The sequence below is a fragment of the Belonocnema kinseyi genome, chromosome 10 (genome assembly GCF_010883055.1).
Source record: "Belonocnema kinseyi isolate 2016_QV_RU_SX_M_011 chromosome 10, B_treatae_v1, whole genome shotgun sequence".
NCBI lineage: Eukaryota > Metazoa > Arthropoda > Insecta > Hymenoptera > Cynipidae > Belonocnema > Belonocnema kinseyi.
The window spans coordinates 33,329,914-33,344,101 of NC_046666.1; the positions used below are offsets into that span (position 1 = coordinate 33,329,914).

The 14,188-nt window shown below is 21.8% G+C and overlaps 2 protein-coding genes across 2 annotated transcripts in view; one reads left to right on the forward strand and one right to left on the reverse strand.

Annotated features, from left to right (window-relative positions):
* LOC117181070 (lipoma-preferred partner homolog) overlaps window positions 1–14,188 on the reverse strand; it is a 30,722-nt gene that overhangs the window by 8,139 nt on the left and 8,395 nt on the right. Inside the window, exons 2-3 of the mRNA XM_033373638.1 lie at window positions 9,076–9,248; window positions 5,498–5,987 (exon numbers count right to left, since the gene is read on the reverse strand). Coding sequence (XP_033229529.1) covers window positions 5,498–5,987; window positions 9,076–9,213 — 628 coding nt within the window. The 5' untranslated portion in view covers window positions 9,214–9,248. The remainder of the gene's footprint in view (window positions 1–5,497; window positions 5,988–9,075; window positions 9,249–14,188) is intronic.
* The window catches only part of LOC117181071 (DNA repair and recombination protein RAD54B-like), an 89,682-nt gene that overhangs the window by 7,919 nt on the left and 67,575 nt on the right, over window positions 1–14,188 (forward strand). The gene's annotated exons all lie outside the window — the stretch shown is intronic.

A 14,188-nucleotide genomic window follows, 5' to 3' on the forward strand; every position in this document is an offset into this window, starting at 1 on the left:
TTGAAAATATAAAATTTAGTTAAAAAATTAATTTTCAATCCAATAAAAATTTAATTTGCAACAAAATAGTTAAATTTTCAAGCGAAAAATATGAATTATCGATAAAATACATGGATTTTCAACAACAAAAATATCAATTTTGAACCGAATGTAGAACAAATCAATTTTCAGTTAAGAAAATTAATTTTCAAACTAAAAACCGAATTTTCAAGAAAATTATTAACATTTCAATTAAGAAAGATAAAATTTTAAACTAGAAAATATCAATTTTCAATTTAAAAATGATTAGCTACATTTTCAGTTAAAAAATTGATTTTAAACAAACAAAAAACTAATTTTCAACAATATAGTTAAATTTTCAACAACAAAATTTTTGAATTCCTTACAGAGTAGATTTTTTTTCCCAAAATAGTTGAATTTTGCACCAAAGTCATGAATTTTTAACGAAAGGAGACAAATTTTCTACCTAAAAATACGAATTTTCAATCAAATACTTGAATTTTCAACTAAAAAAGATCAATTTTGAAGCAGGAGTGTAATAGTTTTCAATTAAGAATATTAATTTTCAACAAAAAAAGCGAAATTTCAAGAAAATCGTTAACATTTCAATTAAAAAAGATCAATTATTAACTAAAAATTGAATAGTGAAATCTACAGATAAAAAATGGATTTTAAACCAAAAAAAAATAATTTTCAAGAATAGAATTAAATTTTAAACAGGAAAATTGTTGAATTCTCTAGAAATTAAAAGAATTTTTCCCGAAATATTTGAATTTTTAATCAGAATTATGAATTTTTAACCAAGAAGATTATTTTTCTACCTAAAAATTCGAATTTTCAATGAAATAAATGAATTTAAAATTTAAAAAAATTAATTTTGAATCAAAAGTGTAATAGTTTTCAGTTAATAACATTAATTTTCGACAAAAAAAAAGGAATTTTCAAGAAAATCGTGTACATTTCAATGGAAAAAGATCAATTTTCACGTAAAGAATAAGTAGCTAACTTTTCAGTTAAAAATTGGATTTTAAACAAACAAATAAGAATTAATTTTAAATAATATAGTTAAAATTTCAACAACAAAATGGTTGAATTCCTTACAAAGTAGACTAATTATCCCCAAAATAGTTGAATTTTCAATCATAATCATGAATTTTCAACAAAAACGCTTTTTTTTAACTAAAAATACAAATTTTTAATGAAATACATGAATTTTGAATTAAAAAAAATCATTGTATACCAAACATGTAACAGTTCAATTTTGAACAAAAAAAAGATAAATTTTTAACTAAAAATGGAACAGCTAAATTTGAGTTTAAAACATTAATTTTAAACAAAACAAATATCCAACAATACAATTAAATTTTCAATCTAAAAATGGAAAATTTTGAACCAAAAGTGTTAATTTTATTTAAAAATAGATTTCAGTTAAAAAAATTAATTTTCAATTAAAGAATATAAATTTTCAACAAAAAATTGAATAGTTACATTTTTAGTGAAAATTTTGATTTTTAACCAACAAAAACTACTAATTTTCAATAAAATACATGAATTTTCAACTAAAAAATGTCAATTTTGAACCAAAAGTGTTGTTTTTATTTAAAAATAGATTTCAATTAAAAAATTAATTTTCAATTGAAAAATATAAATTTTCAACTAAAAATTGAATAGTTAAATTTTCAGTGAAAAATTTGATTTTTAACCAAAAAAAAACTAATTTTCAACAATATAGTTAAACTTTCAACAACAAAATTGTTGAATTCCTTACAAAGTGAATTAATTGTCTCCAAAATAGTTGAATTTTCAATCAGAATCATGAATTTTCAACAAAAACGCTTTTTCTACCTAAAAATGCGAATTTTCGAATAAAAAAGATCAATTTTGAACCAAAAGTGTAATATTTTTTAATTAAGAAAATTAATTTTCAACAAAAAAAGTGAATTTTGAAGAAATTGGTTAACATTTCAATTAAAAAAAAAAACAATTTTCAACTAAAAAATATCAATTTTTAACTAAATATTTAATGGTTAATATTACAGTTAAAAAATTGATTTTAAATCAAAATATTAATAATTTTCAACAATGCAATTAAATTTTCAAGAAAAAAATTGTCGAAGTGCCTACAAAGTAGATTAATTTCCCCCGAAATAGTTGAATTTTTAATCAGAATTATGAATTTTCAACAAAGACGATTATTTTTTTACCTAAAAACACGATTTTTTTAATCAAACACATGAACTTTGAAATAAAAAAGGTTAATTTCGAACCAAAATTCTAATAGTTCAGTTTTCAACTAAAAAATATCAATTTTCAACCAAAAATGGAATAGTTAAATTTTCAGTTAAAAACTTTAATTTTAAACAAAAGAAATATCCAACAATATAATTAAATTTTTAAGCAAAAAATGGATTTTACAACAAAATTGTGGAATTTGTACAACTTTGATTCATTTTTTCAGGAACAGTTGAATTTTCAACAAAGAAGTTTAATTTTATACCTAAAAATAAGAATTTTCAATAAAATACATAAAATTTCAACTAAAAAAAGATTAATTTTGAACCAAACGTGAACCAGATCAATTTTCAGTTAAGTAAATTAATTTTCAACAAAAACAAAAAAACGAATTTTCAAGAAAATCATCAATATCCCAATTAAAAAAGATAAATTTGTACTAAAAGTGGAATATATCAATTTTTACCTGAGCAAATTAATTTTCAACAAATAAAGTGAATTTTTGAGAAAATCATTATTATTCCAAATGAAAAAGATTATTTTTTAATTTAAAAATACCAATTTTTCACAAAAAGTTGAATGGTTAAATTTTCAGTTAAAAAATTGATATTAAGCAACAAAAAAAATAATTTTCAACAATATGATTAAATTTTCAACAACAAAAATGTCGAATCCCCTATAAAGTAGGTTAATTTTCCCTGAAATAGTTGGATCTTTAACTAAAAAATATCATTTTTCAACTAAAAATTGAACTGTTAAAATTTCAGTTAAAAAATTGATTTTTAACTAACAAAAAAACTAATTTTTAGCAATACAATTAAATTTTTAACAACAAAATTGTTGAATTCCTTACAAAGTAGATTAATTTCCCCCCAAAATAGTTCAATTTTCAATCAGAATCATAAATTTTCTACAAAAACGCTTTTTTTTACCTAAAAATACGAATTTTCAATGAAATACATACATTTTGAATAAAAAAGATCAATTTTGAATAAAAAATGTAATAGTGTAATTTTCAACAAAAAAAAGGTCAATTTTGAAATAAAAATGGAGTAGTCAAATTTTCACTTTGAAAAATTAATTTTAAAAAATCCAACAATATAATTAAATTTTTAAGAAAAAAATGGATTTCATAACAAAAATTGATTTTAAACAAACAAAAAAAAAATTTAACAATACAATTGTCCAATTCCCTATAAGGTAGATTAATTATCCCCGAAATAGTTGAATTTTTAACTAAAATCGTGAATTTTCAACAAAGAAGCTTATTTTTTTTACCTAAAAATACGAATTTTCAACTAAAAAAAAATCAAATTCGAACCAAAAGTGTAATGTTTTTCAGTAAAAAAAATTAATTTTCAACAAAAAAGTGAATTTATCAAGAAAATAGCTAATATTTCAATTAAAAAAGATCAATATTCAACTAAAAAATCAAAATTTTCAACTAAGAATTGAACATTTAAAATTACAGTCAAAAAATTGATTTTAAACAAACAAAAAACTAATTCTCAACAATAAAATTAAATTTTTAACACCAAAATCGTTGAATTCTCTACAACGTTGGTTAATTTTCGCCGAAATAATTGGATTTTGAACAAAAATCATGAATTTAAAAAAAAATGCGCTTATTTTTTTTTTACCTAAAAATACCAATTTATTTACCAAAAAATTTCAATTTAATAAAAGATTAATTTTTAACGAAAAGTGTAACACTTCAATTTTCAACAACAAAAAAAGATATATTTTTAACTAAAAACAGAATAGTTAAATTAGTTTAACAAATTAATTTAAAATAAAAGAAATCCAACAATATAATAAAATTTTTAAGCAAAAAATGGATTTTATATCAAAATTGTTAAATTTTGTACAAAGTAGATTCATTTTTTCATGAATAGTTGAATTTTCAACAATGAAATTGAATTTTCTACGTAAAAATACGAATTTTAAATAAAATACATGAATTTTCAACTAATAAAAAGGATAAATTTTGAACTAAAAGTGAAATAGATCAATTCTCAACAAAAAAAAAAGAATTTTGAAGAAAATCATTAATATTCCAATTCAAAAAGATCAATTTTAAATCAAAAATGTAATAGTTTTCAGTTAAAAAAATGAATTTTTAACAAAAAAAAAAGTGAATTTTTAAGAAAATGGTTAACATTTCAATTAAAAAAGATCAGTTTTCAACTAAAAATTGAATAGTTAATATTACAGTTAAAAAATTGATTTTAAACCAAAAAATAGTAATTTTCAACAACAAAATTGTTGAATTCTCTACAAAGTAGGTTATTTTTCAACGAAATTGTTGAATTTTTAACTAAAATCATGAATTTTCAACAAAGGCGCTTATTTTTTTTAATCTAAAAATACGACTTATCAATAAAATATATGAATTACCAACTAAAAAAGAATAATTTTAAAATTAAGAAACACTAATTTACAACTAAAAATTGATTTTAAACTAAAAAAAAATAATTTTCAACAATAGAAATAAATTTTCAACAAGAAAATTGTTGATTTCTCTACAAAGTAAATTAATTTTCCGCGAAATAGTTGAATTTTTAATCAGAATCATGAATTTTCAACAAAAACGCTTTTTTTTATCTAAAATTACGAATTTTCAATGAAATACATGAATTTGGAATAAGGAAAGATTAATTTTGAATCAAAAGTGTAACAGTTAAATTTTCAACAACAATAATTATTTTAAAAAAATCCAACAACATAATTAAAATTTTTAAGCAAAAAATGGATATTATAATAAATGGCAAGGAACTTTCAACTAAAAAAAGATTAATTTTCTATTAGGAAAATTAATTCTCAACAAAATAATTGCAAACTATTTGAATTACCTAAACTACTACGAATCGTCGTACCTTTTTCCCAGAAGGGGAATGGAGGAGAAATTAGGAGAGAAGAATTAGGTAAGGCGAGGGAAAAAGAAGGGGAAATAATGGGAAAATAGGGGACGGAATTGAATGGAAATAGGAAGAACTGATTCAAAATAAAATTTTAAAAAAAGGAAATTACTAAATGGGATAATAGAGAATGATTGCACATGTGAAAAAGTGTTAAAAATCATTAAAAATTATGGTGAGTACAGAATTTTAGAACTAACAAAATAAAATAGAAAAATCAAGAGTCTTATCTATTTAAGCTGAAAAGAAAAAGTAGATAAAGAGCAATTTTTTTTGCCAAAATACAATCAAAATAGTTAAATCCTTATAAATAATTTTTAAAAAAGGCCTATAATTGAAATAATTACCCGTGCTGTGACCGCCAGGAATGTTGGAGTAGGTATTTTCCGGTTTCGTGTTCCACTGAATGTTGCTGTAGACTAAATCCTTTTCCTGCTTCGAGGAATGTGGAATAGAAATCGGCATTGTCGACTCAACGACATTGCTATAGAGGGCATTTTTTCCCGCACCGGCCGATCTATCGTCAACGGGCACCTGCGGCGCGGCAATATTCCCAACATTCGAATAAAAATGTTTGTCATCATAACTATACTTTGGCTCAAACTTCTCCTCCTGATTCGTGTAAAAGTTCTCGTTGTTCTGGTAAAATTTGGCCGGCTTGCCGCCGCCATTTGTCGGCGCCGGACACGTAAATTCATTTTTTTCGAGCTTCAAGGCTGCATAAGGAGTTGGCGAATTCATATAAATGTTCGCGGCTTTCTCGTTTGAACCGGTATTGTTCAAAACGGTACTGTACGACGGAATCGAGGCTGCCTTTATTGTATAACTTTGCGGTACCTTTACAAAAATTAATCTATTTAATCTTTTTTTTTTTTAGCAGATAATTGCGCTGGTTTGTGAGAAACTAAAGATTAACTGCAAAAAAAGAGTTCATAATTTGTTATTTTAGCGACAGGCCTCGGAATCTTTTGAGAAATTAAAAATAAAAATATAATTTAAAAAAAATATTAATCGGTAATTATGTAGACACTTATTTTTGAAACTGATGCTGACGTAACGTAATTTTTTTTATTAATATGAATTTTATTTCGTAAGACAAGCGAAAGATAATAAAATTCTGAGTCTAGTAACGTCGAATTTTGTTGTTTTCCAAAAATTTTAATAATTCTAAAAATATTAATATTTGTATAATATTTTTTTTATTTGTTCAGAGATTTCTTTCTGAAAAATTGCGCTCCGGGGTCAAACTTGGTCGCAAAAAAGTCGCATAATTCCAAAAATGAATAAATACTTTTTTAATAATAATAATAATTATTATTATTATACCAATTTTCAACCAAATAGTTGAATTTTTAACAGTAAAAGATAATTTTTTAACCAAATAGTTGATTTATAAATTTTTAGCGGAAAATATAATAGTTAAATTCTCAGTTAAAAAGAAATTTTTCAACGAAAGAAAAAACTAATTTTCAACTAAAATTATGCATATTTAACTATATTTATATTTATAAATTTATATTTTTTATATTTATATATATTTTTAATATTTATATTTTTATACTTATTTATATTTATTTAGCTAAAATGATGAACCCTTACCTGGAATATTCGATTTATAATACATAAACACGATTTTTTAAACAGAAAGATTAATTTTCGATCACAAAAGACGAAATTTCAAAAAAATAAACGAGTTTTCAACAAGAAAACACACATTTTCAACCAAACATTAAATAATTTAATTTATAGTACAAAAAAAGTTATTTTTAAACCAAGGAGATGAATTTTCAACTAAAATTATGGAATATTCAACTAGATTATTTAAATTTAAAGTAAAAAAAATAAAAATTTTCTACAAAAATGTAAATTCTTAACTAAAAAGAATAACTTTAGATTGAAATGAAGATTATTTAACTGGAATAGTTAACTTTCCAAACAAAAAGATTAACTTTCTAACAAAAAAGACGAAAGTTCAATAAAACATATAAATTTTCAACTGAAAAAGATCAATTTTTTCAAAAATTGAATAGTTTAATTTTTATTTAAAAAAATTAATGTTCAACCACAGAAATGAATTTTAAGTTAAAATGTTGGAACATTTAAGCACAACAGTTAAATTAAATTTCTAGTAAAAATAAAATTAATTTTCAGCCAAAAATGTAAATTCTTAACTAAAAAGATTAACTTTAGACTAAAATGAAGAATATTTAACTTTAAAGTTTTATTTTGCAACAAATGAGATTAATTTTCTCCCAAAAAGATCAACTTTAAACTAAACAGTTGAATTTTCGATAACAAAAAAACAATAAATTTTCAACAAATTAGTTCACTTTTAACCAAACTGATGAATTTCCTATTAAAATGATGAATCTAGAACTAGAATAGTTAGATTTCTAATTTAAAAAATATGAATCTGTAACTGTAACAGATTAATTTTCAACCAAAAATATTAACTTTCTAACATAAAAGATGAATTTTCAATAAAACATATAAATTTTCAACTAAAAAAGATACATTTTTATCCAAAAATTGAATAGTTAAATTTTTATTTAAAAAAAAATAATGTTCAACCACAGAAATGAATTTTAAATTAAAATTTTGGAATAATTAAGAGCATTAGTTCAATTAAATTTTCAGTAAAAACAATCATTAATTTTCAACTAAAAAAAAACCATCGAAAAAGACAAATTTTCAATAAAATAATTGAATCCTCAGCTAAAAAATATTTTAATTTAATTTATGAGATTTATACCAAAAGAAACGAACTTTCAACAAAATAGTTGAATTTGCATCCAAAAAAGATTTTCCAGTGAAAAATAAAAAAAAAGTTCTAGACTAATTATAATTTGAAGGAAAATATGTTTCTTAATAAATAATAAAAGTTTGAAATAACTGTAGGAAAAAGTGTAAGAATTTGTTCCAAATTTTCGGAAATCTTTAATTTTTTAAATATTTTTAATCCCTACAAAATTAAAGAAAAAACTAAATATCTTTTAAATCGACAAAAATTATTCCAAAATTTTTTTTCATATTTTCCAGATTCATTTTTGAGAATTATGGAAATATTTTGTACTGTTTTCAAATTTTTCTACATATTCTCTTTATAGTAATTTTTAAAGATAAAGGATCACTTTAAATATTCCTAGCAATCTTAAGAATTTTTTTTTATTAACTTGAATTATTTTTAAATCCTCCAAATTTGATTTTGAAATATTCAGAATCTTTTGTAATTTTTTGACATCTTTTTAAGTTTCCTCTTAATATTAATTTTAAAAAAATTATAAAAAACTTTCCAGAAATTAAAAAGCTTCGAACTTTTTTGTCAGAAATGTACAAAAATCTCCATAATATCTCTTAAACTTACCTGATTTTTTTCTAAAATTTTGTAAACTCACGAAATTGAAATTTTTTGCTTTGAAATCTTCTACTTTCTTTTCCGAAATATTTCTTTTTAAGCAAAAAAGTTTTTTATGCAAAAAAAAATTCAGATTTTTTTCCGGAATCGTAAGAAAAAATTTAATTATCTTCAAACCTTCAAATTAATTAAAGTTTGATCCTAAAATATTGAGAACAGAATTAAGAATTATTTCCGAATATTAAAAAATAATGATTATTTAAATTTTCTTTTTTATCAATAATGTTGAGACACTCAGAAATAATTTTTATAATAAAATAAATTAGCTGAAAAATAATTGCGTCCGAGGCCTGGAAATATTTTTTTTAAATTAACTAGAAAAGCATTGAAGCCAAAAATATTTCGTAAATGCAATATTAAATCCACAAAATGTGAGAGACAAAAAGGGATTTTCAGTAAAAAATTACCAGTTGAGTCCCAGTGTTGAAAAAGGGTGTGCATAAATATAATATATTATTGTATAATTTTATTGGTATTTTCTAATAAAAAAATAATATAAAGAGTACTGACCTGAGGCTGTGATTTTTTTGGCTTTGGAGGAACGGCAGGTCCCACCTTTTTACCCGATTTAACGGTTTCGATATTGCCGTCTCCATGGTTAATTTGTAAACTCGCGATTTGCTGATCCAAATTCCCAATATTGGACATTATGAGACAGTGATGAATTCTTTGATCGATAAAATCTAAGAATTGAACAGTTAAAATTACAGTCAAAAAATTGATTTTAAACAAACAAAAAACTAATTCTCAACAATAAAATTAAATTTTTAACACCAAAATCGTTGAATTCTCTACAACGTTGGTTAATTTTCGCCGAAATAATTGAATTTTGAACAAAATATATTAAAAAATTATATATATATATATATTATATATCATGCCAAAAACAAAAGAAAACAGAGGCAATCATCATGTCCGAACCATCTTAACCGATTTCTTTCCCATGTGTCTACTAGCGTCTCTTCTGCACCACACTCTTTTAGAATTATCTCGTTACTTACTTTGTCCATTAGGGATTTCCCGCTTATTATGCGCATGAATCTCATGTCAATTGCGTTAATTTTACTCTTATCTTTTTCTTGATAAGTCCATGTCTCGCTACCGTTACACAATCGAGTTGATTTTAAATTGAAAATTTTGTTAACAAAAGCTTTTTTACCAATTTTTAAATTTTGATTGTTTCTTTAGGAAGAAATTCAAATTGACAAATTTTGTTTGAATCTTCATAGATTTCAATTAGAAACGATTAAAATTAAACAATTTGAAATTGAAAACTAAATTGAATCATTCAAAATGAAAGCTTCTGAAACTCTAGAAATCTAAAATTTTATTAGAATATAACAATTATGATTTAACATAAAAATTTATTGGATACATTGTTCTTAAATAAAAAATAAATTCACCTTTCTTTTCACCGTTAAAGATAAAAAATTTCAATTCCGAAACTTTTAAAATTGAAAAATATAACAAATAAAAATCTTCAATATTCAATGCCTGGTTCTAAAAGCTGCTCATTTTTAAGGCTTGAATTTTTTGAAATTGTTTTAAAATTTCTTTGTTTTGAATTCATTTTGATACTGTACGAATTCGAAAAATTTCGAAGAATTTAAAAATTTAAGAAACCAGAAAGTTTGGACGGTTAAAATTGAAACCAAACAATTGAGAATATATAAATCTAAAATTAACTAAAATTATATTGCTTGAATTTTTAAAAGTTAATTCACAATTTAAAAATGGTAAACTTCTAAACGATTAAATTTACTTAATTAATATAAATTTTTAAGGCTATAAGTACAAAAAAGTTTTAATATGACTATTCTTTGCGGCTAAATTTGTTTAGCCTTAAATGAAGTTCGGATTTGTTTAATTTTCAAGTTCCTGGATTATAAATTTTTTTATTTTTTAATATTTCCCATTTGAAATTACTATTTACTTTGAACGTTTTTTTAGATATTTATTTTTTGATTTTAGAACAGTTTTGTCTGGTCAATTTTTACGTTAAATCATTTTTTTTTAAATTAATAAAAATTTAAATTTCTATAATTTTAGAAGCTTTTACTATGATATTACAAGGTATTTTTAAATATATTAGCACAAGCGATTAATTAAATAATTAAATAACCGTAAAAACATAATGAATCATTTCTTGAATTTGTCTCGAAAGTCCGTAAATTTGAATAATAATTCAAACAAATTTTTACTTTATCGTCATATTCTTAAAATTCAGTGCTTATTTAGGTAAAAGTAATGTGGATACTATATTAAATTTTTAATAAGATGGGTGAATTTCTAACCAAAAATATTAATTTCCTACAAAAAATACGATTTTTTAAATTAAATATATTAATTCCTAAGCAAATGTTTTAATTTGCAACTAAAAAAAGGCGATTTTCATCCAAATAGTTGAATTTTCAACTAAAAAAGATCAATTTTGAACCAAAAAATTTAATAATTAAATTGCCAGTAACAAAAATTTATTTTGCAACAAAAAATCTTTAACCAAAGAGTTTAACTTTCAACCAAGCTGTTTTATTTTCAACCAACAAAATGAATTTTCATTAAAAATGATAAATATTTAACTGGAGTACTTACATTTTCAACTTAAAAATACATTTTCAAACAAAATTCATTTTTTCCGAAACAAAAAAAAACGGTTTTTTAACAAACTAAATAGTTGAATTTTTAACTTCAAAAGATTAATTTTAAACAAAAAATGGAATAGTTAAATTTTCAGATGAAAAAATTAATTTTCAACAAAACTGATGAACTTTCAACTAAAATTATGAATCTTTAACTGGAATAGTGAAATTATTCAACCAAAAGGACAAATTTTCCAAAAATGATTATTTATGTGGAATACTTCAATTTTCAAACAAGAAGATTAATTTTCCACAAAAAAATACGATTTTTTAACAAAATATATGAATTTACTACAAAAGAATTTAATTTTATACTAAAAAAGATCAATTTTCAATAAAAAATGGTATAAAAAAATTAAGAATAATAAAAATAACAAAATAGGTGTAAAATAATAATAAATAACAATAAATAAAATGTAAATTAATTTTTTTAATAGAATAGTTGAATTTTCACTTTAAAAAAATCAATTTTAAATCGAACTGATGATATTTCAACTAAAATTATGAATATTTAACAGAAATAATTAAATTTTCAACAACAAAAAAATCAATTTTCAAACAAGAAGATTAATTTTCTACCAAAAATTACGATATTTTAACCAAATCCATGAATTCTCAAGCAAGTAGTTACATTCTCAAATAAAAAAAATCAGTAATAGATACATTTTAGCTAAAAAAGACTAAATGAAAAACGAAAACGAAAAAGTTGAATTTTCAGATGAAAAATTAATTTTTCAACCAATCTGATGAATTTTCAACTAAAATGGGAATTTCTTAACTGAAATAGTTGAATTTTAAACCAAAAAATGAAATTTTAACAAAAAAGTTAAACTCTCAATCAATTAGTTTTATTTGCAACAAAAAAATAAATGTTCCAATTGAACACTTTACTGTGATAATTCAATTTCTAGCCGAAGATATGAATTATAATACAAAATATTAATTTTCTATCAAAAAAGATTATTTATCAAGAATATACATCAATTTTCACTGAAACAGTTGAATTTTGATATAAAAAAGACAAATTAAAAAAAAATTAGTTGAATTTTTTAATTAAAATAATTAATTGTCAACAAAAATGGAAGTTACATTTGCAGTTAAAAAAATTAATTTTCCACACAAAAAAAAACAATTAAAAAAAAAAGAATTCTAAAATAAAATAATGAATATTTAACTAACTAAAACTTTAAAAGACACATTTTCAAGGAAATGAATATTTAAGTGGAATACATGATTAAAAAAAGAAGTTTAATTTTCTACCAAAAAAGACGATTTTTTTAACAAAATGTATACATTTTCTAAAAAATAATGGAATTTTCAACTAAAATAAATATTTAAAAAATAATAATAATACTATATATAACAAAATTGCACTTAATTTTAAAAAATGTAATAGTTAAATTTTCACTTGAATTAACTTTGTAAATCTCTTGAAATCTTTAAAAATACCCTAAAATATTTGAATATCCTTTGAAATATTTTTAAATGCCTTCAAACTTTTTACATGTCTTTAAAATTACTTGAGAACTTTCAAAGTAAAAAGATATTAAATCCTTAAAAATCTTTCGAAATCCTTGCAAACTTTGTAAAGCACTTGAAAATTCCCTTGAATCTTTTAGAATTTCGGAATTTCCTTGGAATGTTTTAAAATATCCTAAAATATTGCATTTTCTTGGAAATATTTTGAAATCGCTTGAAACTTTATACCTAAAGCTCTTGAAAAATACTTGGAATTTTTTTTAAATACCTTAAAATTTGTTACTCTTTGAAATCAACTAAAATTATGGAAATCTATTTTAAAAATTTGAGAATCTTTTCAGATACCCTAAAAATTTTCAAAATAATTCAAGAAAATTCATAAATAGGTATAGACTTGAAATATTTTTATTTTAAAAAGTGACTATCGTTATTTTATATTTAAAAAGTGACCTGACCCTGACTTTGGCCGATTCCCAGGCTTTTAATTTTTTTTAAATTGGCTGTTCCATGTCAAAAGTATATTTCTTTTCGAAATTTCCCTGTTGCAAATCAGCATCATAATTCTTTTTAAAAATTTACATTTTTCAATTAAAAATTGTAATTTTTTTGGAAAATTCATTGCTCAAAATCAGAATTATAATTCTTTACAAAAATCCCTTTTTCCATAATTGAATTATATTTTTGTCTAGAAAAATCTCTGATCCAATTTAGAATTACATACAACAAGCCATCGATTTAGATAAGAAATTAGATCAAGCTATTTAAAAATGTACTTTTAATGACTACATGGAAAAATTAATGCTTTTCTAAAATCGATGTTATTGATTTTCGGTTTTCTGGACCTATTAAAACTGGTTAAAAAACGTATATTTGACATTCATAATTTATTAATGTTGTGAATCCTTAAAGTCAATCTAACAATGCTTGACATTTTTTTTATTAATTTACAAAATTCGAAACATGTTTTAAAGATATCGAAAATTCCGGAAATTATAAAACAGTCGAGATATAAATATCGCAAATTGGAAAATTTACGAACAGTTTATAATATTCCTGAATTTGAAAATTCCAAATAATAAAATTCGAGACAGAAAATTGTCGAATATATGAAAAAAATTAACGCCCGACAATAGAAAATTCCCAAATTATAAGCTTTCAGAATCTAAACAATTAAAACAGTTATATTTTAATCAATATTATTTATTGTATTTTTCTAGATCACTGTTTAAATTAAAAATACTATTTAAAAATATATCTCTCAATGCAAGTTTTTTTCTTCAATAATTGTTATTTCAAATTCAAACAATCATTTAAAAAAATGTATTTAACACAAACGAAATTTCGGATCAAAATATTACATTATTTATGTATAAATATAGTTTATTAAAAAACCGTTTTTTAATTATTCAAAATCGATAATTTTCTAGTGTCGAAAATTTTTCAGTATCGGATAACTTATAATTTGGCAGTTTTCTGTCGCAAATTTTAAAATTTGCTAAATTTAT